Source organism: Eptatretus burgeri, chromosome 7, assembly GCF_056783735.1.
Source record: "Eptatretus burgeri isolate ZD-2024b chromosome 7, Ebu_testis_v1, whole genome shotgun sequence".
In the NCBI taxonomy this organism is placed as follows: domain Eukaryota; kingdom Metazoa; phylum Chordata; class Myxini; order Myxiniformes; family Myxinidae; genus Eptatretus; species Eptatretus burgeri.
Window position 1 is genome coordinate 59,544,212 of NC_140967.1, and position 26,744 is coordinate 59,570,955.

At 48.6% G+C, this 26,744-nt stretch overlaps 2 protein-coding genes across 18 annotated transcripts in view; one reads left to right on the plus strand and one right to left on the minus strand.

Moving 5' to 3' along the window:
* Positions 1–1,070: 1,070 nt before the first annotated feature.
* LOC147023349 (uncharacterized) lies at positions 1,071–21,837 on the minus strand. Of its 12 annotated transcripts, none has more exons than XR_015060149.1 (6): positions 20,824–20,952; positions 20,621–20,717; positions 20,233–20,378; positions 19,860–19,980; positions 15,417–16,194; positions 1,071–2,158 (listed from the first exon to the last, which is right to left on the minus strand). XR_015060149.1 is itself a non-coding variant. In XM_085888662.1 (6 exons), the coding sequence occupies exons 1-5, from the start codon at positions 21,238–21,240 to the stop codon at positions 16,069–16,071; spliced, it is 981 nt and encodes a 326-aa protein (XP_085744788.1). In that variant the 3' UTR covers positions 1,071–2,158; positions 15,417–16,068. The 12 variants fall into 12 exon arrangements, 8 of the variants coding, with proteins under 8 accessions (XP_085744788.1, XP_085744792.1, XP_085744790.1 ...); XM_085888662.1 differs by adding an exon at positions 21,118–21,240 and having other exon boundaries at positions 20,617–21,081; XM_085888666.1 differs by having other exon boundaries at positions 20,617–20,704; positions 20,849–21,240.
* E2F4 (E2F transcription factor 4) overlaps positions 21,227–26,744 on the plus strand; it is a 163,755-nt gene continuing 158,237 nt past the window's right edge. For 4 of the 6 annotated variants that reach the window (XM_085888657.1, XM_085888652.1, XM_085888653.1 and 1 more), the window contains exons 1-2: positions 21,227–21,492; positions 25,707–25,816. In XM_085888657.1, coding sequence (XP_085744783.1) covers positions 21,385–21,492; positions 25,707–25,816 — 218 coding nt within the window. In that variant the 5' untranslated portion in view covers positions 21,227–21,384. The remainder of the gene's footprint in view (positions 21,493–25,706; positions 25,817–26,744) is intronic. The other 2 variants (XM_085888656.1, XM_085888654.1) reach the window with 2 other exon arrangements.

The window sequence follows — 26,744 nt, forward strand, 5'->3', positions numbered from 1 at the left end:
CAAACATGTAAGAAGGAGCCATACACACATTGGGGATGGAGAGAACTGGAGAAGTAAAGATATTGCAAATGTTGTATCTACATGAGTGACGCAAATATTGTGCAATTTTTTGCATACCGTTTACTTCCACTCCTGCCACTAGTTGTTGGTCTGTCAAAAATCTCAAAGAGATCCATTGAATATAACATAAGAGTGAAGTTTAATGAAAACAAACATGAAGCACTGGTAATTCAATGCCACTGTTCATTATCTGCATTCTTTGACAGATCTATCTCTATCTCTATCTCTATCTCTATCTCTATCTCTATCTCTATCTCTATCTCTATCTCTATCTCTATCTCTATCTCTATCTCTATCTCTCTCTCTCTCTCTCTCTCTCTCTCTCTCTCTCTCTCTCTCTCTCTCTCTCTCTCTCTCTCTCTCTCTCTTTTTCATTCAATCTCATCTTCAATTATCCTACCCTTCTTCCCGCCCATGGCACACTGAATCCTGTGGTGAGGCAGTTGCTCTGAAACAACTTGCCTTCTCTTCCTGTGAGGAAAATCTGACCGAAGGCAATCTCGGTGCATTCCAAAAAGTCTGTAACAAGTGTGTGTCCACCCTTAGGAGAGACAGAAAACAACATCTGTCCACTTTCAAGAATGAACATACAAACTTGTCTACCTCCTCTAAAACCTGATGGCACCTTGTGAAGTCCATCTCCGATGTATGCTCTCCTTCCATCCCTTCCCTCTCTAAAAATGGCACCACAGCCGACTCTGTTGGTGAGAAGGCCGAATGCCTCAATTTTTTTATTTGCTTCCAAATCTTGCATCCCCAACTCCTCACTCTCGGTACCCAACCTTGCCTGTCAAACTGAACTGCCCCAGACTCTGTCTTTTGCACCTGAGGTGGAGAAGGTTCTCTCAACCCTCAATTCTGATTCTGCAACTGGACAGGATGGCATCAGCTCACGTGTCCTACAAACCTGCTCTACTGCTCTTGCAAGTCCTCTCTTTGAATGAATGACAATATATAAACCCAGGAGGAGCTGTATTTAAAGTTCTGATATTAATGATAGAGAGGCAATCTTCAAAGAGAATGATTGGGTTTATTGCAGAACCAGAAACATTGCACACCAAGCAAAATGAATCCCCAGAATGCACTGTGCCCCACACCCTCCTTTACCAAACCACATGCCAGCTCTTCCAATCAAATGAACACAAAGTAAAAACAGCAAACTAATGTAATATTATTACATCTCCATTTTCCATAAGATGAAAAGTAAAGAAAACAACAAACTTTGATTTACATAGAAGAGGTCAAAGTAAAAAAAACAGCAAGCAAATGTGACACTATTACAACACCAGATAGCAAACTGAAGCCGTTAACATCATACAGACAAACAAAATGTTTATAGATGATTTTTTTTACAGCTCTGCTCCCTGTCAAGGCTGGAGTGCCCTGAGGCAGTGTCCTGGGACCAGTCCTATTCCTGATATTCATCAACGATCTCTCTGACTATGGAAAATCCACTTTATGTATTTGCTGATGACTCCATCATCTGACATCACTTTCCTCTTTCAGACAGGCATGCTACAGCCTCTTCTCTCTCTTAAGACCTTGACAAAAATCACAAGCTGGTCAGATGCTTGGAATTTGTCTTTCATTCCTGACTAATCTTACACTCTCACCATCTCTTTTTGAAAAGACCATCTAGCAACCCTCCTGCCCCCCTGCTCCCCCTCATCTACTTTCTTAACAATGCTCCTGTGGATGTTCAGTCATTCAAACTCCTGGGTCTCACTGTCAGCCATGATCTTTCTTAATCAAACCACATTTCAAACATGGCCTCCAAGGCAAGCCGCCGATTGGGCATCCTCCATCGTACAAGGTTTCCTTGGCACACTTGAACTTGTATCCACCTACAAGGCTTTCAACTACAGCTTGATGGAGTACTGCCCTCCCCTCTGGGATGACTCCCATGCCTTACATTTTGCTTAGCTTGATGCTGTGGAAACCAAGGCTTTCAAGTTCATTGGAATCTCCCACAATGAAGCTGAGTCTATTGGCCTATCACTTCACCATTGCAGACAGGTCAGTGGTCTCTCTGTCTTCTTCCGCCTCCTTTCTTGTCTTGCACCCTCTGCTTTTTCCGTGCTTTGTTCCCTCCAGGTTTCTGCAATGCACACACAGTCCACCATGATCAATGCCATTCTGGTGAAACGACCTAAATCCAGGATCACTGCTCACCTCCACTCATTTGTTCTTTTTTCCCACCTGTGGAACCAACTTCCACATCCTCTTAAATTTAATTCTTCCCTCCAGGCTTTCAAGACAGCTGTTCATCATCCCAAATCCAAAATCACGATCATTTCTACCCTCGTTAACCCCCCCCCCCTCACTCCAATCCCTCCTCCATCCAAATTTCGAGTTTCCCCTACTTGGAATTTCCTCCTGTATCCATTTTGTCCACCCCATGCATTTCCTCCCACACCCTTTGTTTGTCCAAGTCTCCCTCTCCAAGCATTATATTGTCATGAGTATGCCCCCTGGTGAGAGGGAACGGAAATAAAAACAGTGCATGCTGAGACCTCAAGCTAAAGAGTTCTTGTCTTTTGCACTTTTTTCATGGTGTCAGAAGGAAAAACGAAATGTCTGGATTAAAGTCACTGGGTCCAGCCACACAGGAGATACATGTGACAATGGCATTTTCCCCCAGAAGACCAAGATAAGATAAGCCTGCTCATGGACAAATTTCAAGCCTTCTGTGAGCCTAGAAAAAAACGTTTCCGTGTCCCGGTACCTGGTAAACTCCCATGCCCAGAATAAGAGAGAGAACTTTGATCATTTCTCAATGGACTTGCATAGTTTAGTGAAAGACTGCACATATGACTCACTGGAGGAGTCATTTATCATGGACAGAACTGGGTGTGGTGTCACGGATGACATCGTCTGTGAAAAGCTACTTCAAGTGGACAAGCTCACATTGGAGAACTGCATTGAACTTTGCAAGATAAGAGAACTCAGCAAGGAGAAAATGAAAACCATCACCCTGGCCATGTCTTCCAACGTCCATGAGGTCCACTGGACACGACCAGCTCAGAATGCTGGGTGATTCAGAGGCCCTCACCCTGGGGGCAACCCATGCATGTTGTTCGGTGATCGCCGACGACGCCAAAACTGCCTGCAAAGACCGATTGATGTGAGAAATGCGCCTATGAACACCTGCCCAAAAGATTCCCCACAGAGTTTGAAAAATGTTGGGCATGTGGAAGGACAGAGCATTTCATGAGGTTGCGTCGGTGCACTGCAGTAAGAAATGTGCAGGAGATTGATGCACAGTGTGATGCATCACTACACCATATCAACGCGGTCAGCCTCGATGATTATCGCAGTGAATAAGAGGAAGCAAGGTTCGATTTTGAGGACCTCTTTGTGGATACCCTCACCAACAGCAGAGTCAGTGACGTCAAGTGGATACAGACAGGATTCATTCGTGAGATCCCTGTAACATTTAAGATGGACTCAGGATCCCATGGTCAGGTCAGGTGTGGAAGCATGCGCCAGAGCAACGCATCACTGCATCCTCTTTCCGCCGTTACTCCAGGGACCTCCACCTGGTCATCCCCTCGGCAGATGCCTGGCCCATCCCCATCTCCTTGAGATGCCGATCAACCTGCTGCAACCATGAGGCATGTGGTCAGCCTGTTGGCCTCTTCCATTCACAAGGCTGCCTCGCTGAGAGAATCTGGTAAGCAGGATCTGCGTCAGGAGAATGAGCCACATGTCTATACAGCTGCAGCTGATGCTCGTGGACTATTCAAGCAACAAATCTCATCTGAGCCTATCTCAGCAACCGCTCGTTGGACACAAAGTCCGACCAGCAAGAGCCAAGGATTCTCCAAAAAGACCTGGTACTAAAGGAGTTAAGTCTCCATCTCAGATCCCTGGTTGGAGTCCAAGTCACACATCCGTAGAACAAGACTGAAATGACCAAGGACTTAAAGACTCAGACTTTCGTCCTCCTGCATAGATAATTACAGCACCACACCCCATGATCCAGTAAATCCATGACTACCCAGGCCCGACCTACACGTCTATCGACCTCTGGCTCGCAACATGCGGAGACATGAATATCATAGCCAAGGTAGGCGAATCTCTCCGTGACCTCAACATCCTTACCTCAAACAGGTACAGACAAAATAGCAGCATCCAAGATGTCATTGAAAGCCTGGATCTTAGTTTTAGCCAAGGAAACCCATAATCCTAGTGGCTCCGACTCCTCATTCAGCATCTCGAGGGCCCCCATAAGGATATCCAGCATTCTCGCAAAGATAACCATCAACTGCGAAATGAAGGTCAGAGATCTTGACATTCCCAAACAATGCAGCGCAGCTTGATCTCTCCGACATCCTCCCCAGAATCCAGTCCACACAAGCGCTGGAAAGTGTGAGGGCGAGTATGCACCCCAGACGAACTTCAGCAACAACTGGAAATAAGTAGGAGAAGGAACCACCACAACTCACAGCACTCTCAATACTAGAATATAGTTCAGAAATCAGATTGATCTGTTTTGGTGGCATACCACAAAGCCGAGAATCCTCTCGAGGGCATCCTGATTCAGTGACTCAAAAGCTTTGCAGAGATCAACATAGGCTGCAAGCAGCCCCTGCCAAAACTCTTTGCTGTGCTTAGTGAGGACCCAAAGAGCAAGGATACGGTCAATGGTTGACCTTTTTGGTGTAAAGACTGATTGCTCTGGGTGCTGTTGCCCAAACAGATGGTGGCGAGCCATATCAAGAATTATCCAAGCAAAGACCTTGTCTGGCACTGAGAGCAGCGTCACCCCCACGGTAGTTGTTGCATTTCTGGCGATCATGCTTCCCTTTCCAGAGAGGGACAGCAAGGCCCCTCTTCCAGTCAAGTGCTCTTCCAAACAGAGCACAGAACTGCATGCAACGACATGAGCACAGCATTTCCACCAGCCTTGAGAAGTTCATCATGGATGCCACAGATCCCAGGAGCTTTACCCCCTTTCAACTGGATCACCGCAGCCTGTATTTCCACAAATGAAGGCAGTTCACAGTTGATCGGAGGGTCAGCAATAGGGATAGTTACACCCGTGACATCCATCTCAACAAGTGGTGAATCAACCTGGTACAGATGCTCAAAGTAACCAGCCCAGCAGGCCTTCACTTCAGACTCCTCTGTCAAGAGTCCATCACCCAATGCTCTAACAGCAGCGCACCAAGGGACGGGCTTGGAGGAACGAAATGCATTAATTCCTCTGCAAGAAAATCACTTGACCAAAGATGATGCTCTAGCCTTTCATTCCTCACACATAGGCCTCCTTATCCACCCTCAGCACACGTACAATTTTATTCCTCAGCTTCCTGAACAGCTCAGCTTTGCAACTCTGGTTAAAGGTATCCAGTGTCCCTTATCATGGGAGTCAGCTTATTTGACACAGCCCTCAGCAACTCCTTGAGCAGGGCAACCATCAGAGCGACCAGACAGCAGAAGGTTTCACCACCCACCATGATTTCACCACTATCCGGTCTCCGAACCTCAGAGAGTGCTGCAATACCGATGTTCTAATGCTAGAGCTCAGATGATAGCAGAGACAGGTGATCATCCTCTCTTTGGGTAGGACATTCCAGGCACCCACCCGACGGGACCGCCTTATGTTAACTCAAAGAGACTGCTGTCTGGTGGACAACATCTCAGCACCACCCTGACACACATCACTGTAATCCGACCCAGGAAGGTTACCCCATGCTTTTCTTCCTGTCATCAAATAATGGGGGTCCTGAAAGCTTTGCCCCAATCCCATCATCCAGTAAGCTGCCCTGCATATGGCAGCTACAAAGAAGGTAAAGTGAAAGTGTTATAGAATAGAGCACTTCATTATCACTTCAGTGTTGATTTTTACATGTCACAAATAATTTTTCAATTGGAATAATGTTTAAATTGTTGTAGTTGTGCTGTGTCACGTGATTGGGTTTTCGTATATCATGCCTCGCCCACTAGGGGTGGCAGGAATGTGCTTCTGGTCGCGCAATAAAGCGGAGCTGATGCTGGCACGCTTGCTTCTTGTGTTCCACTGCACCTCGTACACCATAGTTGGCTGACGAGGATGGTTGAAAACGGACTTGTGCCCGTTTTCGTCGGAGACGACTTCGGATTGTTTTCAGAACAATTGGAATGCTATTTCCACGCGAATGATGTGGTCGACGAGAGCAAACAGAAGTCGATCTTGCTCGCTTCGCTTTAGGCGGAGCATTATCGACTACTGCGTGATTTGGTGGTGCCGAACAAGCCCCGGGATGACGGGCTGTCGTTTCGGGACATTGTGCAGAAGATGAAAGCACACATGGCGCTGGAGAAGTCATTACAGCTCGCTCGATACCAGTTCGATCGCCTCTCGAAAGGGGCAGAGGAACGCGTCGCTGAGTTCGTGGCGCGGATTAAGCATTCTTCCGTGGCATGCAAGTTCACGGCAGAGGAACGTCCAGCTCGGCTCAGAGATCGTTTTATTGCTGGTTTACAAGATGCGAAGATGGTTTCAGCGGTTTTACGGCTGAAGGGTGAAGCCATTACATTCGACTCGGCAGTCAGCGTGGCTACAGCGGTCGAGCAGACTCGCGGGGATGTTCGAGCCATCACCGGCCACGCGGGGTCGCGAGCACCCCCGGACGCGCGCATGACCTTCGATGCGGGTCGGACGTCGCCGCGCAGCCGCACGTGTGGCGAATTTGCCTCGCGGACGTGTTTGGGATGCGGAGGTCGACACCTGCGCCGTGCGTGCCCGTATAAAGGCACCGTGTGTTTGAATTGTCACAAGGTGGGTCATCTGACGCGTGTGTTCCGTGGGGCGCCGGCCACCGTTAAGGTCATGGACGGCGATGTGCGAGGCGACCCGGGGCGGAACCGGCGGCCGTTGATGGGCCTGTTTTCAATTGGCCCGGCGGCGGCGCGCCCGATGACGGTGGAAGTCGAAGTGAACAAAACGCCAATCACGTTCCAGGTCGATACGGGAGCGGCTGTTTCGATCATCGGCGAACAGACTGCCCGTAGACTCAATGGCCTGAAGCTTATCAGGTCAAACCTCATGCTGTTCACGTACACCCGCGAGAAGATAACGCCAGTCGGGATGGCAGACGTGTCTGTGCGGTACCAAGGCCAGGTCGCCACGCTTCTGTTGTACGTCGTGCGGGGGAGGGGACCGTCTCTCCTCGGCCGAGATTGGCTGGCCCGCATCAGGCTAGACTGGGCCGCAGTTCACCTTGTGCAACCCATGCCGAGCCGATAGGAGGATCAGTTGGAGAAGATTCTTCAAAGGTTGTTTGGCGACGACCTTGGGAAACTCAAGGGCATGGAGGCAAACTCTTCCTGAAGGAGGGGGTGGTTCCTCGGTTTTGTAAACCTCGTCAGGTGCCGTATGCCCTGCGGGACAAGGTCAAGGGTGAACTGGATAGGCTGGAGGCCTGTGGTGTGATCGAACGGGTGTCGTGCTCAGGTTGGGCCACCACGGTTGTCACGGTGCTGAAACGGAATGGAGACGTCCGATTGTGCGGGGACTTCAAATCCACAGTTCACCCGGGGCTCAGCGTGGAGCAATATCCACTGCCGTCAATTGATGAAATATATGCGCGATTGGCGGGGAGTCAATACTTCACGAAGCTAGACCTGCGTGATGCATATTTTCACCTGCCGATGGATCCCGGGAGAAGCGAGCTTTTGACAATCAACACGTGTCAAGGACTCTATCGATATACCCGACTCTGTTTTGGGATTGCTTCGGCCCCAGCTTTGTGGCAGAAAGCCATGGATCAGGTTTGCATTGGCCTGCCCGCTCAGACCTACCTGGACGATGTGCTCATTGCGGGGAAAACGGCGGACGAGCATCTTGCGAACATTGCCCAAGTGCTGACAAAGCTAGAAGCGTGCGGCCTGCGCTTGAACAGGGACAAGTGCACGTTCTTCAAGCAGCGCTTGGAATACCTCGGGCACATCATCACGCCGGAGGGGCTGTTGAAAGGTCCTCGGAAGGTGGAAGCGATTCAACACATGCCACCGCCTCGCGACAAGACGCAGCTGCGCTCGTTCATTGGTATGGCCCAGTATTACCAAAGGTTCGTGCGCGGGCTCAGCTCACAACTTGCGCCATTAACACGGTTGCTCAGGAAGGACGAGCGCTGGGCTTGGGGGCCTGCACACCAGGCGTCGTTCGACCGCGTCAAGCGGCTGCCCACAGAGGATACGGTCCTCGTGCACTACGAGCCTGCGCGTCCGCTCCTATTGGCATGCGACAGCTCTGCATATGGCATCGGGGCAGTGCTCTCCCACAGGATGGACGATGGTTCCGAGCGGCCTGTTTGTTTTGCATCCCGGACCCTGACCACAGCAGAGCGCGGATATGCCCAGATCGAGCGCGAGGCTCTCAGCCTCGTCTGGGGTGTGCGGAGGTTTCATCAATACCTGCTGGGGCGGAATTTCACTTTGCAGACGGATCACAAACCGCTTCAATTCATCCTGAGACCCGAACGCGGGGTGCCGGTGGTAGCAGCCGCGCGAATACAGCGGTGGTGTCTGTTTCTGGGTGCTTACGATTATGATATTCAGTTCCGAAGAACTGAGAAGCATGCTAACTGCGACGGGCTCTCACGCTTGCCGTGTGCGGAGGGTCCAGCTGCGTCTGAGTCGGCCGACCGGGTCGATGTGTTCGCGCTGGGCCAGGTCCAAAGCGGGCCGGTCATGGCCAGGCAGGTCGCGGTGGAATCGGCTCGTGATCCGGTGCTTGCCCGTGTCGTCCAGGCGATTTCTACGGGGAATTGGAGCGATCTGCCTTTGACACCGGCATTTCAACCTTTCACGTCACGCACATCGGAGCTGTCGTTGGTCCAACGGTGCATTATGTGGGGAATGAGGATGGTTATTCCACCGAGGTTCAGGCAGCGGTGTTTGGAAGAACTGCATGTCAGTCACCTTGGCATCGTGAAGACCAAGAGTCTTGCTCGTAGCCTGTTGTGGTGGCCGGGGTTGGACAAAGACATTGAGCAGTTGGTTAAGCATTGCGCCACGTGCCAAACAGATGCTGATAACCCCCGTCGAGCTTCAGGACTATGGCCTGCACCAGCAAGAGCCTGGCAGAGGGTCCATGTAGATTTTGCGGGGCCGGTTAATGGCAAAATGTTTTTGATTGTGATCGATGCATTCTCTAAATGGCCGGAGGTTGTAGTAATGCAGCATACGTCAGCAAACATTACAGTAGAGAAACTGCGGACGATCTTTGCTAATAAAGGGTTACCGGAGATCCTGGTCTCTGATAATGGTCCGCAGTTCATCGCAGGTGTATTTGATGAGTTTATGCGCCAAAATGGTATTCAACATCTAAGGTCCGCACCGTATCATCCTGAGACGATTGGGCAAGCTGATTCGTTTGTTAAGATGTTGAAACGGGCTTTGCGCAGGGGGGAGGGGGGGTTGCACCTGTGCAGACGGTGGTCGATGTCTTTTTGCTCCATTACAGGAACGCAGTTCATCCTGTCACGGGTGATTCGCCTGCCATTCATCTCTATGGACGGGCATTGCGGTCCAGACTGGATTTGCTGCGACCTGGAGGGTCAGGGAGTGGGGCGGTGTCGCGTCCGATGCGGCTGCGCGGTTTCGATGTGGGACAGCGGGTAATGGTGTGCAATTATTTCCACGGTTCCAAATGGGTGCCGGCGGTGGTCTCTGTGGTGCTGGGGCCGGCGAATTGCATGGTGCGGACTGATGGTGGGGATGTGTGGAAGCGGCACGTGGACCAAATGCATGATCGCTGTTCAGCGTCACCCCCCCCCCCACACCTCCCCGGGCCGAACGATGTGGGACCCCCACCCGTAATGTCGCCGGCACCTGACGTTGTATCGCCAGGGCCGGATGTGCCGACGCCCAGGGGGTCTTCGCCTGATGCTGTCCTACCCGGGGACGTCGGGCAGGCTGGTCGGTCGGGGGTGGTTGGTATTGCGGATGGCGCGAGTCCGGCGAGGGTGTCACCTCGACCGAGCCGGGAGGCGTCTGAGCCTGGACTGTCTGGCGGCGCTGCCCGTCTGAGGCGGGTCAGGGTGCGGCCGCGGTACTTGGAGGATTATGAGTGTTGATGGGTTTCAGGTGGTCATGTTGTGATTGTCCTTTCATCATTTGACTTGTCATTTTACGAGGGGGGGAGTGTGCTGTGTCACGTGATTGGGTTTTCGTATATCATGCCTCGCCCGCTAGGGGTGGCAGGAATGTGCTTCTGGTCGCGCAATAAAGCGTAGCTGATGCTGGCGCGCTTTCTTCTCGTGTTCCACTGCACCTCGTACACTCTAGTAGTGAAGTTTAAGCTCATTAAAAAAAAAAACACAGAATTTCACTTATCCTTTGCAGAGAGTGGGAAAATTATCGCAGGCATAATGCAGAGTGAGACATAGACCGGTGATCCGAGGTTGAGGTCAATCATGTGTGTTTTAATGAGTTTGTTTAAAAGGAACTTTTACCGCGGCATCTCAAATTGCATTGTTTGGATGTTGATGCGTTTCATGTCAGAGTTCCTTCGGCCTCGTGGAGGTAAAGAGGGAATTTGATTGAGGTGAGATTTACACAACAACAATGTGACTTGATGTACCAACCCATAAATACAACGCCGCATATTACATTACTTGTCACAAAAGGACACAGAGCAAAGGAGATTGGGCCGATGATTACGCGATTGAAGGGTTTGTCTAGACAATATTTATGTCAGGAATGGGTCCGAAAGTTGTATCATGTCAAACGGAACGAAGGGTGCATTTGGAAACAGCCTCGAGTGGATTCTATGAATGTTTTTGAATTGATAAATAAGCTACCATGTAGAGAGACTGATGCGAGTGCTGGTAACTGCCCCATTAACCCTGAAACAAATGTACATACACATTATGGGAAACAATGATTAGTTTCTGTGCTGCTCTAACAAAGGTTGTGAAAGAATTTGACTCGAAGGTCAAACAAGCATGACCAGACCTGGCTACGGAGGAACACCACGGCATCCAGCCCGGCAACTGGGTTGACATCAAGGTGTTCAAGTGAAGGAATGCACTGAAGGCATGTTGGACCGGATCCCACCAGGTATTACTGGTTACCCACATAACTGTCAAGTGAGAAGGTAAGCCAATCATGATCTCACTCATCTCACTACAAAAGGGGATACAGGAAGTCGTAAAGAGAAAGAAAGGCAATCTGCAAGTGGGAAGAATGTTACTGGAGGGTCATGACATATTGTTATGGATTTGGAAGCCTCTTGCACACAGACAGTCAGCAGTCCCAAAGTTTAGTTATTTCGTTAAGTATATGTGTATGTGTATAGTTAGAATCCATCCCCTGTGTCTAACGGGAATTTCATGTTTGCGATGCGGGTTTCTTTTAGAGTCAGGTTTTTTTACATCTTTAAATCTGCCTCCCAAACAAATCAAACCTTCGCGCACCGACTCAATTGCCCACGTGTTTTTGGCTGAAGTCATGGGCGGAGCCTCCATCGCCTCAGATCAAGGCTCCGCTCCGAAGAAGGGCATGGAGCGTTTCCTCCAGCCAATGGGAAGCCAGAATACCAGTACTCGCTTCGGCAGTACATATGCAAAAATTGAAACAACGACAGAGCCTCTTCGGGGGGCAGGCCACCGAGATGCCTTGACACACTCTGCTCCTTGTGCTCCCCTCCCCATCTTATATATTATTTCCGAGTTTGTGGTTTCGTGTCGCGCTATCTTCGACTTTGTTCTGCGCTCGAATAACATGATATTCGGCTTACATTATCTCAAAGACCATATGAGGTGCATGGGACAAAAAAAAGTTATATATTATTTTCGAGTTTGTGGTTTACTACTGATACTCTGCATCAGTTCCTTTCTCAATCACACCCACCCCAACATGTCGCACAGAGCGTGGGTTATGCTAGTGAAAAATAAACACCAATTGTTAAATGACCAGCTCGTTGTCTGTGCTTTCTTCCATTGACCAAGCACGGTGCGGGCTTGAGAAATAGTGAAGCCGTTTGTGCCGTAAATTGTTCATTTGGGTCCGGTGCGGCTTTGGTAGCTACCGCTCGGTTACGCCGGATCCGAGTTGGTAATAGCGATTCGGTTCGGACAAAGCCACACTGGGGTGTGGCTTCCCCGGTAGTTAAACGGCATGGGTACTTAAGTAAATTGGAATTAGACAAGTGGACCCTACCTCACGCCGTCGAAATATTGGCGACCATGGTCCTTTAAGCGACCCATCGACTCCGGAGTTATGACCTTCCATTCCGGTGTTCAGTGGGAGACAGCCCAACTGCTCCGTCTAGCGGTCGTCCTCGCCACCAACCCCCGGCCCACAACAAATTGGTGTCAGGAGTGCAATACGGACCCCTCCGCCTCCACAACGAAATTTACAGGACACCAATTACAACAAATTGGTGTCAGGAGCGGGATCGGACCCCTTCGCCTCCATAGAGAAATTCACGGGACACGGAACAGGGGTGTGTGGAGCAAACCCCCCCCCCCGTTCCCTCCAAATTAAGAGTGTTTTTAATTGTTCTCAGGATGTACCATGGCGGGCCAAGACGGGCTGAAGCAGGTGGGTTTAGACCTATGTTTAAGGGAATCCATGATCCAGGACGAAACCCCCATGAAGGAAGACATTTCCCTGCAGCCAAACCCAGAGGTTGTAATGAGCGCGGGAGGGGCAGCGTATAACCCCCCTCCCCCTCCGTCAAAGTCCCCACCTCCCCCCCCCCCCGATTCGATGCACCCTACATATAAGCCACTGCTAATAATACTACATGCTGCTAACTGGTGCTACAAGTCCCAAGCGGGAGAGTCAGGACATATGAAGCCATAACCACGTGACCACCACCATCCGTGACTCGGGGCTCCGCCCATACAATACATGCTCCGCCCATACACCACACCGCACACCATCATGGCAGATCGGCTCCGTCATTTGACATGAAACAAATGTTGGAGGTGTTGATGCAAAAGATTGACACGAATGCGCAAGTAGCGCAAGAAATGAATGCGAATGCGCAACGCTTGGAAAACAAAATGGATGAGATGAAGTATGATATGCAAACACAGCGAGGGGAAATGCAGAGCATGGGATTAAACCTGCAGGCGGGCATAAGAGGCACACTGGCGGCACCACGTGGAGGAACGACCTAGCCAACAGGGAGTGCAAAATGTGTCCGGCCCGGGATGGAGATGGGGGAGGTAGGGATGACGAGAGACGCCACCATAATTAAGGGGGAAACTGGTGAATTCGGACAGGGGGTGACAGAGAAATAATTATCAGAGACGGAAAACCAGGAGTCAGAAATTATAAAAGAGACAAAGGAGGGAACAACAGAGACAGAAACCCAGGAATTAAAAGAAATAGAAGAGACACAGGAGATAGAATGGGTAAAAGACAAAATACAGGAAATTAAAGAGCACGCACACATAGGATTAATAGGGCACAATGGGGTTGAACTCGTGGAATGTCTCGTGACCCAGTTCGAGCATCAAGTTAACCTCCCTCAGGAACAGAGGGAGATGGTAAGCTCCCTCGAAGCAGATCGCGACCATTTGGGTCCAGTCGAGCCATACGAGGTTGAGTGGGTGAATGATGCGAACGGGTCCATGCAGAGTTTGGGGGGGGGGGGTAGAGACCCCAGGACGCCTTGAGTTAACACGAATCCCCGATGTGATTGTCCCGGAGTGCGCGTCGAGGTGTGCGAATGGTGTGAGTGTCATGGCATGCGTGCATGGAAATGGACGACGGATGGATTCGGACGGGAGACGGGAATGGCGAGCCTAGTAGGCCACACGGAGTTATTTTGGAAACCGCGTCGGCTCCGCGGAATGCTGCGTATGAGGTCCGTTCCGTGTTTTAGGAACGGCCCAGGCGCGCACGACTCCGTGATCGGGAGCCGGCGCGGGAACGTCTCATGCGTGGTATGAAACCGGCACGTGCACGGTTAAAAGGAAGGTTGTTTGAATTCGGGAAGCACGGTCCCCATGTGAGCGCATGTGCGGGGCATCACGTGCTGCACACCGCGTGTTCTGTTCGTGGAATGCGCGGAGCGAGTCCCCGGGACGACATGCTCGGGGCGGGCCTGCACGGCAAGCCGCGCAGGTTCCGTGAGCGAGTGACGTCACCGGGGATCTCACAGCGTGGGCTGTGGGTGAGTGTCGCACGTTGGCTCGCATGGTGGACCCCTCAAAAGCGAGCGCTGATTGCGATGCGCAGGGTGACGACAAGGCCTCGATTATCGGCCAACGGAAGGGGATGTGCGTGTTGTAAACCGCCGCCCTGGCGACGCAAAGATGGCCGGACCTTGCTGCGAGTACACGATACCCCGGCCAGGATGTGGTGAACATCCTTGCCCGGGCAAAGGAGCACAAGTTAGTGGGAAGGGTTTAGTGCGAGATAGACCGGCTTCATGGGGCATGGGTAGTTGTCCATGGGGGCTGGTAACACGAGTTGGGGGAATCTAATTTCGAATTTAGAAATAGAAAGGAGACATGGACGGACATGGAACGTGTAGTGGGGACGTAGTTTAGCAGTAGAGTTAAAAGGAACGTGCATTAGGATAAGGGATGACGAGGGGCACAAGCTAGTTAGGGGAACGTAGCTAGCAGAGTGTCAGTGTGAATTGAAAGGAGAAACATAATGAATGAATGTGGGACAGCGGGCCCGAGTGTGTGAGTGGAGTGAATGTGGAATGCATGATTGGGGGGGAGGAGTGAATCCCACCCAAGGGAACCCGGGGTCAGAGTAATCTTAGTGAGTGGGTTAGTTAAATTTACCAAAAGGAGGTCATTTTGTTGTTGGTGTAGCACGAAGGCACGAAACCTTTTTGAAGGGTGCAGGAGTCCATAGACCGGCTGGGATCCTGGCTGTGGAAAGGTGAGTACTGAGTAGAGATCCACCCGGGCACCAGAGTGGTCAGCCAGAGTAGGCCATGGTTCAAGGGACCGAATGGTGTAATGGGCACGGGCAACCCGCGGAATGGGATCCGGAGCACCAAAATGCCATGTGGGCATCGACGGAGGCAATGCCAGGAAGGGTATCCCCCACGTTCATATGGAGTGGGTAGGCTCGGAGACAGCCTCAGCTGCCCGGGGGATGCCATAGTTTGAATTCGGCAGACGGGAATCCCTGCCAAGTGAGCCACGCTGCTCAGCCACGAAATTGTGCAAGGGCACGAGAGAAAATTTGAGGGCCAGGCCCAAATATATAAGGAACACCAACACAGGCGACGGGAATCATGGTTTCTAGAACCGATAGTCTAAAGAGACAGGAGTGTTGAAAAGCCCCGGGGATAGTTTAAAGTTTAATAAAGGATAGGACAGATAGGAAATGTGTACCCCCTCGCACCATCCATCTCTTCGCTGCCCGTAGGCCGCTGGACTCACTTTGGAAAGATTGCTGAAATCCGTGGAGGTTATTCTGAGGCTCCATTGGGCCTCAAGACAGATCCACCTGTCTCTTCCTTATTCCCCTCAAGAAGGATCTTAGGGGTTGGGAGTAGGCAGGTAGGATAGGTTAGCCGGACAAAGATAGTAAGGGGGTTAGGGACACTGGGAATTATAAAAGAAAAAAAATATATATATATATTAATCAAATAAAAATAAATTTAAAAAGGGGGGAAGTCTAAATTTTGTTGTTGCAAACTAAGGAAGTAGGTATGGACAGAGACAAGCAAAGGCGATAGGTTGGGGGGAGACAGTAGGGTAGGTCCGAGCCCATTTTCAGAGCGGCTGGCATCACCGCACTCCCTCCAGGACTTCATGGACCAGACCAGAGGCCGGCCAGCTTCATATGCCGGCCAGCTTCATATGCCAGCCTGTTTGCTGGTCCGCATTTGCCATGCCTTCACTTGCCTGCATTTGCCTTGACCCCATGCCTGCTCGCCCTTGTGGCATTTCCCCTGTGTCAAACATCTCACCATGTACGCCAGGACCATCCCAGCCAGTGTTTGCAAAGACTGCCCTGCAGGCAGCCACACCACAAGGACTGCATTGTGCAGCCCGTGCATCGTTTGTATCCCGTCCATTCTCCATCCATTCAAACGAGCCAGGGCCTGCAATGTGCAGCCCAGCTACCTCCTTGTTCTTCTTGCATAAAGGCCAGTTCAAATGGCTTGTGGGATGGCGCATGGCCTGCCGTGTTAGGGTGAGTTGCCTCCAGCAGCTAAGGAAGGAAAAAAGAAAAAAAAGAAGGTTCAGTGACAAAAGAGGAACCTTTTGAGCAGTCCCTGAAGACGTCTGACCTTCAGGCTGCTGTGCACTCACCCACACAAAACTGTTGACTTTGCTGTGCCTCTTTTCCCACAGATAACAGGTCCTGGGCCATGGTTAGTGTAAAAAGTTAAAAATGTAAATAATTTTTGTAACCCACTTGTGTGTCTGTCTCGTGCCGGCAATTTAGTTAAGTTGTCTGAGTGAGTCTGATAGTTTAGTGACGCAGCGCACTAGGTTATTTATGTTTGGGACACGTATAAAAATGTCACACTCAGGGATCCGTAGGTAAAATATACAAGGGGAAAAAACCTACACCTGTATGGCACACGAAAATTTGTGACTCGGGATGAGTCTATAAAAAAGGGGGGGTAGTGTTACGGATTTGGAAGCCTCTTGCACACAGACAGACAGCAGTCCCAAAGTTTAGTTATTTCGTTAAGTATATGTGTATAGTTAGAAACCATCCGCTGTGTCTAATGGGAATTTCATGTATGCGCTGTGGGTTTCTTTTATAGTCAGGTTTTTTTTACATCTTTAAATCTTCCTCCCAAACAAATCAAACCTTTGCGCACCGACTCCATTGCCCACGTGTTTTTTGGCTGAAGGAGTAGGCGGAGCCTCCATCGCCTCAGATCAAGACTCTGCTCCGCCAAAGGGCATGGAGCGTTTCCTCCAGCCAATGGGAAGCCAGAATACCAGTACTCGCTTCGGCAGTACATATGCAAAAATTGAAACAACTACAGAGCCTCTTCGGGGGGCGGGCCACCGAGATGCCTCGACACACCCCCATCCAACGAGGAGGCGAGTTACCTCAAGACGGACCACTTCCCACCTCACGTGAGGATTGAATAATAGTGGGGGCGATCCGGCTGGCAAAAAGGAAGAAGCCTCGTCGCCTTGTTTGCCCTCGTTTTGCCTGCTGGGATCGTCTCGCATTGCCTGCTGGCGTTCTCGTCTTGCCCGCACTTGCTCATCTCGTCTCGTCCGCTCTCGTGTTGGCTGGCATCCGTTGCGTCATTCCCGGTCCCTGGTGCTTGGTGCGGCGACGAAGGTGTGGGTTCGAGTCCCCCCCCCTGAACCAGCTCGTCTCGACCAGACCACACAGGGCGGAAAGGTGCCCGACCGAACTCTTACCCTCAGCTCGCCTTCCCTCCCGAGCTGAAGGGTCAAACAAAGGCCAACCGGCCCCATTTCGTGTGTGTGTGTGTGTGTGTGTGTGTGTGTGTGTGTGTGTGTGTGTGTGTGTGTGTGTGTGTGTGTGTGTGTGTGTGTGTGTGTGTGTGTGTGTGTGTGTGTGTGTGTGTGTGTGTGTGTGTGTGTGTGTGTGTGTGTGTGTGTGTGTGTGTGTGTGTGTGGTGCCCGTCCTGTAAGTAGAGACTGTTAAGTGCCTGTGTTCATTGTAAATTGCATTTCTTTTATTCAGATAACTCTGCTCCTTGTGCTCCCCTCCCCATTAAAAATAAACCCCAATTGTCAAATGTACCAGCTCGTTTTCTGTGCTTTCTTCCATTGACCCAGCACGGTGCGGGCTTGAAAAATAGTGAGGCCATTTGTGCCGTAAATTGTTCATTTGGGTCCGGCGCGCCTTTGGTAGCTTCCGCTCGGTTATGCCGGAACGGAGTCGGTAATAAGACTCGGTTCGGACAAAGCCGGCCAAGGGTGTGGCTTCCCCGGAAGCTAGACGGCGTGGGTACTTAGTTAAATTGGAATTAGACAAGTGGACCCTACCTCACGCCATCGAAATATTGGCGACCACAGTCCTTTAAGTGACCCATTGACTGGAGTTATCTAGGGTGACGACCTTCCATTCCAGTGTTCAGAGGGAGACGGCCCAACTGCTCCGCCTCACGGCCATCCTCGTCACCGACCCCCGGCCCACAACAATATGTGGCAGTGCTTTTGATTAGCATGTGCATAATCATGATAATATGGATAATAACAGATGGAACATTAATAGGAATGGAGGACATTATGGGAATGTCATAGAGAGCAGAATGTTTGGTAGGTCGAGAGTAGGGGAAACAAGGAAAGGGGTTGTGACAGGGTGCGCAGGATAGGAGAAAAGTAACCATTGAGGGACAAATTACTGGGACAAGGATAGATATAAGGAGATGAATGAATAATCTCCTGGAACCCCAGGTATCATTAAATGGTATATTTCTGTGACCTGGGAGGATGGAGTGATGGAGCACGAACCACTCGCTCAGGGTGACGGAGCACGGACCACTCGCTCAGGGTGACGGAGCACGGACCACTCGCTCAGGGTGACGGAGCATGGACCACTCGCTCAGGGTGACGGAGCACGGACCACTCGCTCAGGGTGACGGAGCACGGACCACTCGCTCAGGGTGACGGAGCACGGACCACTCGCTCAGGGTGACGGAGCACGGACCACTCGCACAAGGTGACGGAGCACGGACCACTCGCACAAGGTGACGGAGCACGGACCACTCGCTCAAGGTGACGGAGCACGAACCACTCGCTCAAGGTGACGGAGCACGAACCACTCGCTCAGCGTGACTGAGCATTTCACATTTTCTTGTGTATGTATGGAGAAGGAGGGACCACAACCTTACTTGCTTAAAGTAAATAGGTATATCGGCTTAGTTATAAGACTCATTATTTATTTAAATTATCAGATTTCACAACACATTTTGACACTTATTTAGTTCGAACGATATCCCATCCTCAAAACCGAAATAATATTTTGATGATATACTTTAGTCTGTGAGAGTAGATCGTGGAAAATCACATCATATAATGCATGAAATTGCTCCAAGCTCCTAATTTGAAAACTATAGTACTTAAAAAAACGATGTATACAGCGATTCGTAGCTATGATGAACAGGCATTCGATAATATGAGGGAAGAAAGTGGAAAAAAAAAGACTCGTTAAGAAATCGTTGTGGCCTGTTCCAAGTCGAGACATGGTTGAGCAGGCCAAAAAACATGGCGGCTTCAGACCTCAGCGAGGTTACCCAGGAAACGCCTTAAGACCCCAGAGAGCGAGGTGGCCGAGGATCGTCTGATGAAAGATATTATTGAATAAGGCGGTTAATTACTTAAAAAGGGGTGTTTCAATTAACCCAAACACCCAATTTTCACTCTTGCACTTCCTTGGAGTTTTCTTAGAATGCATGCAAAGTTTGAGGCTGCTAGGTTTTTTTTATAATTCTGGAGTTATGGAGACACACTGACTGACTGACACACACACACACACACACACACACACACACACACACACACACACACACACACACACACACACACACACACACACACACACACACACACACACACACTTATTCGTATAGATTTTACATCACATGACACAAATCTTAACACAGGGGATCCGTTTGCATTTCCTCTCCATCATTGACATTAAAGATAATTTTCACCGCATGTTCTGTGGGACATTTTCCGGAGGATTTGGGGGGTGATCCGATTAAAAGTGAGTGACTTCACACACTTCTTTCTACTTTTTCACATTTTTCTCTGTTGATTCAAAGTATTGCTTTTTCTTTTGTTTTATCTCTTTTACTCAATATTTCTCTTTCTTTATCTATCTGTCTCAGGAGAAGTGTATTCTTGCAGAATGTTTTCTGTAGGATTTACTTGGCTGTGCCTGGATGAGTTTGAGGATTGAGAAGCGGCTGAAACCCAAATCCTATCCAGGTTTTCCTCCTGATGACTCCAATGCAGTATTTGGTTTTCCGTTTGATTGGATTCACTCAATCTGAGAAAAGGAAAAAAGGAAACGAATTAACACTCTGCACACAAAGGCAACTTCACAATTTTTACAAGGGATGGCAAGACATTGGGGTCACCGTGTAGTTCCTTAGAAAACTTAGGCAAAATTTTGGCAGATGCAGTTTAACATGAGGAAATATAAAAGTGAAGCCGCAGGGAATGGAGAGTGACAGGGACAACTGACAAGAACACGAGCCACAGTCTGAGCATAAAGAAGTGGAGGAATTCCTGCCCTAACCTTAATCGAACGTCAGGCCTGGGCAGCGGGTTCGTGATAGACTTTGGACAAGGTTCCCCCAACCAACCACACAACAATGTGGGAATAATTGTGGCCGTCAAAGAAGAATGAAGAACCTCGGCTTGCTCATGAAGGCTCGTGTCGACCTGCGTCGGCGGACAAGTAAAACAGTGCAAGGAATCAACAAAACGTTCATCGAGGTATCCAAAAACCGCCATTGGAAGCAGAGAGATGCTGATGTTTCGAGCGTCGTTAACCCTTAAATAAATTAATACAACATGTTAATGTGTTTATGGGTGGACACAATGGGTCAAAAAGTCTTTTCCTTGTGTCTCGCTCGCCCTAAACCAGAATCCTCATCCGTGCCCCGAGCCATGAAAACACCTGCCTCGCAGCACAGCCTTTCGCAACGTCGTAGCACAGCCTTTCGCAGCACAGCCTTTCGCAACCTCGCCGCACAGCCTTTCGCAGCCTCGCAGCACAGCCTTTCGCAACCTCGCAGCACAGCCTTTCGCAGCACAGCCTTTCGCAGCACAGCCTTTCGCAACCTCGCCGCACAGCCTTTCGCAGCACAGCCTTTCGCAGCACAGCCTTTCGCAGCACAGCCGTTCTCAACCTCGCAGCGCAGCCTCGCAGCACAGCCTTTCGCAACCTCGCCGCACAGCCTTTCGCAACCTCGCCGCACAGCCTTTCGCAACCTCGCCGCACAGCCTTTCGCAGCCTCGCAGCACAGCCTTTCGCAGCCTCGCAGCACAGCCTTTCGCAGCCTCGCAGCACAGCCTTTCGCAGCCTCGCCGCACAGCCTTTCGCAGCCTCGCCGCACAGCCTTTCGCAGCCTCGCAGCGCAGCCTCGCAGCACAGCCTTTCGCAGCCTCGCCGCGCAACCTCGCAGCACAGCCTTTCGCAGCCTCCCGAGTCCCCCTCGTGGGCCTTGTTGGGAAAATCCGAACCCGCTCGTGCTTCTCTTTCAGTCATCACTTCCTCTCCCCCGTCCCCCACCCCCGCCATTTCCCCATATTTTCACTCTTGCTCGTTCTCTCTCTCCTCCCAGAGCGAGACTCCCCTACTATTTGACGTTGTCATTTAATCATCTCCGTGTCGTGCCTCTTCCTTTTCCCCCTCTCCAAACGGATTCCCTCTCCCTCCCCTACCATGGCTTCTTCCTCGTATAACCGCCATGAGAAGAGCCTCGGCCTACTCACTACCCGGTTCGTGTCTCTCCTACAAAGCGCCAAGGACGGCGTCCTCAACCTCAAGCAGGTACTCTCGGTCACGTGCACTGCCGTGCCGTGCCGTGCCGTGCCGTGTCGTGTCGTGTTCCGTTGATGTTTCACGCTTTGCGTCTGGCGGTGCCATGGCGTGCGTGTGTTTTGTTTGTTTGGGTTCAGCTACCATGCGGTGGTCGCCTGTTATCTTTTTGTCTTTCGTATCCTGTCAGATCATATAAGACATACAATATATGCCACAAACTATAATTTAATTTTAAATGTAATCCTTTTTAATAATCGCGTGGCACTCTGGCAACAAAAGACAATCCTGGTTTAAAAAAAAAAAGAAGATAATTTAACTGGTTTCGGTAACATTTACCTCAACGCTAGTTGCCTGTAAATTGAGCTCATGAAACATCCGTTAAAATAATCCAGAGCTTTACTTCTCTCAGTAAGAGGATAATAAAACACCACGTGGGTTGCAGTTAAAGGGCTCGTGCTATGCCGGTGATGGCGTTTAAATACGTTCGCTTGTACCGGAAGTGACGTCACTGCATGCAACAGGCCAACCCAATTCAGAGTCATCCTGAAACAGTAAAAATACTCATCTTGATATCCCAAATCTCAACCAACTATTCGAACGTTTCGGTGCAAAAATAAATAAAAATAGTACAATATTATTTTCACCAAATACAGATGTTATACAAATATGCTACATTGATCGGTTGGTACCTTACCAGTTGTATTTCTTTGTAATCTCGCACTGCTACTAAAAAGGCTTTTTGTACCCCATGATTTGAAGCATATGGCACATCCTTTTGTGTGCAGCGTTTTTAGCTGCTGGTTGCATCATTGGTTAGGGACACAGCTGTGCCGCTGATGCAGTGCCCCTATTACCAGTCCACTGGTGCTCATTTCGCCAACCTCAGAAGGATGACAGGCTGAGTCAACCCCCTGGTGTTAATTCAGCAGCCAACGGGGCTCAAACTCAGGACTCTCAGATCCCAAGCCACCACCCTAACTGCGAAGCCAACAGCAGGCTCATATGGCACATAGGCCAGAGATACAATTTACCAGTACAGGAATGACACACACACACACACACACACACACACACACACACACACACACACACACACACACACACACACACACACACACACACACACACTGCTTTAAACAGAGCATGATCAGTTATACCGAAGCAGTCTCTTGGCAAGGGAATAAAATCTTGGATGCACCCCTCCTCCACCCCTCATTCCCCCCATCTCCACGCAGGAATGTGGAATTTGGCCAGAATACCTGGCGATAGCTCGCCTACTCATTCATGATTGACACTGGAGGATCTTTAACGTCCATCAACTAATGCTGGCTGATGGGACACGTGGTTGAATGTCCATCCTTACCAGGATGACAGTTTATAGCTGGGTCGGGATTCTAACATATGCTGGACAGGTAATAGTCGAGTGTGTGAAACTCTAGGCTATGCTGCCAGCCCAAAAGCAAGATACTGGAATAACGAGGACGGCACTCAGAAGAGTGCATACCTCTGCCAAGTTGAACAGCTTAAGTTTTTGTATTCCACTGATAGGCCAGATCTGAATCCGGACCTCAACCAAAAACGAATCGAGTTCTTGTGACCTACCCAACTCATCCACGAAGGGTTTTTCTAATCTGTACGCAACTTTTTGAAATATCGTATGTATAGTTTTTGGCACCATATCTCAATGATGAAGAATCACTTTAAAATAAAGGAATGCGTTCGATCCGAATGCGGATTGAGATGTTCACCGAAATGTAATTAGTTCGTTCTTGTCGCACACTAACATGTCCACCAAATTTTGTCCGAATCCATCCACCACTTTTTTGAGATATTGTGCTCACAGACAGCCAAACAGACAAGGGTCTCTGTCTCTCTATCGAGTGCAGCCTGTACAGACAAGGGTGAAAATACAACCTCCGTCCACCTTTGGTGGCGGAGGTAATTAAAACACGTGTATAACTTTGGAAGCATGACATAATGAGTGAAGTCAATGGCATACCATAGCAAATTCCACGCTTCCCACCCAAGCAAAGTTGAAAAATGGCAAAAGGCTCCACCAGGAATGACCCAATATCAAATTCTGAGTTTAAAAAAAAAAAAATCGTTTTGACCCCTGTGACCCCAAATCCCTACTCGCTTGTGGCGTGAACCCGGGCGGTCAAATCCAAAAAATCGTTCCATGTTTCGTGTGTCCCCCAATGTTGATTGCGTACACGAAGTTTCATTTAAAAATGTTTTCAAAATGTGCCCATAATTGCATTTTTTTGGTATTTGAACTGTTAACCCCACCCCAAGGGGCAGGGCAAAAATGATACTACTCTCGCATCTTCTTGCCATGTGGTGGTCATAACTACCAAGCTTAATGAATTTCTCCCCAAATGTTTAGGACATAGCTTGACAAATGGACAGACAGACAGTTGGAGCCAATTACAATATCCCCCCGTTTTTTTTTTCAAAAAGCATGGATATAATAATGTGATGAGAAGTAAAGAAACAAAAAAAGTCCCATTAAATTATGAATATCACTTATCATATTTGGTAATTTAGTACATCTATAATGTCACCTTTTGAACTTGTGTTCAACAGTTCATTTTTATTGCTTCCTGAAATCTTCCCCAAGTTTGTGGATATTACTTATCATATCGAACCATTATTTTTGAAGTTATTTTCACTCTGCCATTTTTTTTATTTCCCGATTCAAAAAAATAAAACAAAATAACTTTTCACTTACATCCAACTCGGTAGAATGCATACCTCTGCCAAGCTGAACGGTTTACATTTTGTAGCTCACTGATAGGCCGGATCTGCATCCAGACCTGTATCAAAATCTAATCAGATTGTTATTGTCACCTACCAAACGCATCCACCGAATTTTGTTATAATCTGTCCACAACATTTTGAAATATCGTGTTATGTATCGTTTTGGGCTCTATGCCTCAATGCTGAAGAACGACTTGAAAAAACTAGAAGGGCACTCAGTAGAGCGCATACCTCCGCCCTGTAATGCGTGATCCATGAGAACGTATCTGGTCCAATACATTTTTGAAATATGCACTATATCATTTTTGAGCCCTATCTCTCAATGGTGAAGAATCACTTTAAAAATTCTAGTATCGGATTCGGATCTTCACCAAAAACGAATCAATTTATCATGGACACATACCCAACCTGTCCACCAAGTTTGATCAGAATTCATCCACAACTATTTGAGATATCGTGCTACATATGGGTTTTGCCCTATCTGTCAATGGTGAAGAATCACTTAAAAATTATCACATCCGGTTCTGGATCTTCACCAAAATTGAATTGGTTATTCCTTGTCACACACCAAACATGTCCACCAAGGTTTGTCGGAATCCGTCCACAACTTTTTGAGATATCATGCTATATATCATTTTTGGCACCATCTCTCAATGGTGAAGAATCACTTTAAAATTCCAGTAGTCAGATACGGATGTGTTTCTTCACCAAAATCTAATCAGTTAGTCTTTGTCACACACAGAACCTGTCCACAAAATTTCATCTGGATCCGTCCACAACTTTTTGAGATATCCTGTACACAGACGAACAAACAAACAAGCAGTCATAGACTGGTACTTACGAAATCGTCAACTTGACCTCTGAACTTGTCTAATAAAAGCTGTCTCTGGAGAAGGTCGCGACACAAACCAGAAGGTTCTACGATGATTCTGTACCAAACCATCAAAAATCGAATGTTTTAGATGTTTGACCTCACTGTGACCTTGACCTTTGACTGATTTTGACCAAAATCTAATCAGCGCTAGCCATCACCCTCCTGAATCACGTGGTGTAATTTGACATTGGTAGCTTCTTCCGTTCTCGAGTTATCTGTACCAAACCATCAAAAATCGAATATTTGCCCTCACTTATGTGGTTGTGATTTTTGGGGGTTTTTGTATAGTTACATGGTCTAACATCTAGTTGTTCTATAATGAGCATATAATTTTACTAAAATAAAAATTATACAACATACCAGTATGTTTTCTCACCTGTGATGTATTTGAGAATTCATAGATACCTGTGGGGCTTGAAAAGGGTTGGCATTTGCAATATGCAGAAAATAAATAATACTTGGCTGGCTCAGGGTTTTGTTCAAAAACAATTTTTTTGAAACTGTACACCATATTTATCATCATGGTGATGCGTATTGAATTTATTTGTGGATAACCGCAAAACCCATCACGTGCTGCATTTATTTGCAGGCGGCAGATACCCTTGCTGTGAGACAGAAGCGTAGGATATATGACATTACCAATGTTTTGGAAGGCATCGGCCTAATTGAGAAGAAATCCAAGAACAGCATCCAGTGGAAGTAGGTCTACAGACATGAAGTTGGCAAGTAATGTTAAAATAAGTTGTATTTGTCATCTTTACTTATTCGCCGTGTGTGTGTGTGCGTGCGTGTGTGTGTGTGTGTGTGTGTGTGTGTGTGTGTGTGTGTGTGTGTGTGTGTGTGTGTGTGTGTGTGTGTGTGTGTGTGTGTGTTTTATATATAGACCCACCCATATCTCTCACCTGTGAATAAAGGGAATAACCAATCAGCTCTCACCTAATCAATTAAACCCAGGTGGCTAGGATTATGTATATATAAATTGACTCCTCCCATGCTCTTATAGCCAAAGAAGCTGTATAAAGCAACCAAGAAGGGCTACCAAGGTAAGCCCTTTGCTGTTTCAAACCCTTCCCAGAGTTCCTCCACAGCTGTAAAGACATTCACAAGTACACAAGTGCTATACAAATGAGAATCCCAATGCTACACACCCCTCAGCTGCTGGAATGGTTTCGTCGCTTCTGGATGAATCATCAGCAACAACGCAGAGTGGGTCTTTCTTTATTACCTCCACCACTGAAGGTGGAAGGAGGTTAGGTTTTCACCCCTGTTTGTCTATAGTGTGCAGGATATCTCAAAATGTTGTGGACAGATTCAGATGAAATTTGGTCAAGAGGTTGGGTGTGTGACAAGGACGAACGGATTAGATTGTGGTGTAGATCTGGATCTGGATCCGGCTACGAGAATCTTTTATTTCATTCTTCACCATTGAGAGATAGGGCTAAACCGATATATAGCACGATATCTCAAAAAGTTGTTGACGGATTTGGATGAAACTTGGTGGGCACGTTGGAGTATAATATTGACGAATTGATTTGATTTTGGTGAAGATATGAATCCGAATCCAGATACAAGAATTTAATTTTAAAAGTGATTCTCACCATTGAGAGATTGGGCCAAAAACAATATG

Coding starts and splice junctions, on each gene's coding strand:
- LOC147023349 (XM_085888661.1), bottom strand. CDS start 21,240: ATGGCGGGGGTGGGGGACGGGGGAGAGGAAGTGATGACTGAAAGAGAA. Junction 20,379..20,616: donor AAGGCTGTGCTGCGAGGCAG/GTGTTTTCATGG, acceptor CCGCCGACGCAG/GTCGACACGAGCCTTCATGA. Junction 19,981..20,232: donor AGGCCTGACGTTCGATTAAG/GTTAGGGCAGGA, acceptor TCCTTTTCTCAG/ATTGAGTGAATCCAATCAAA.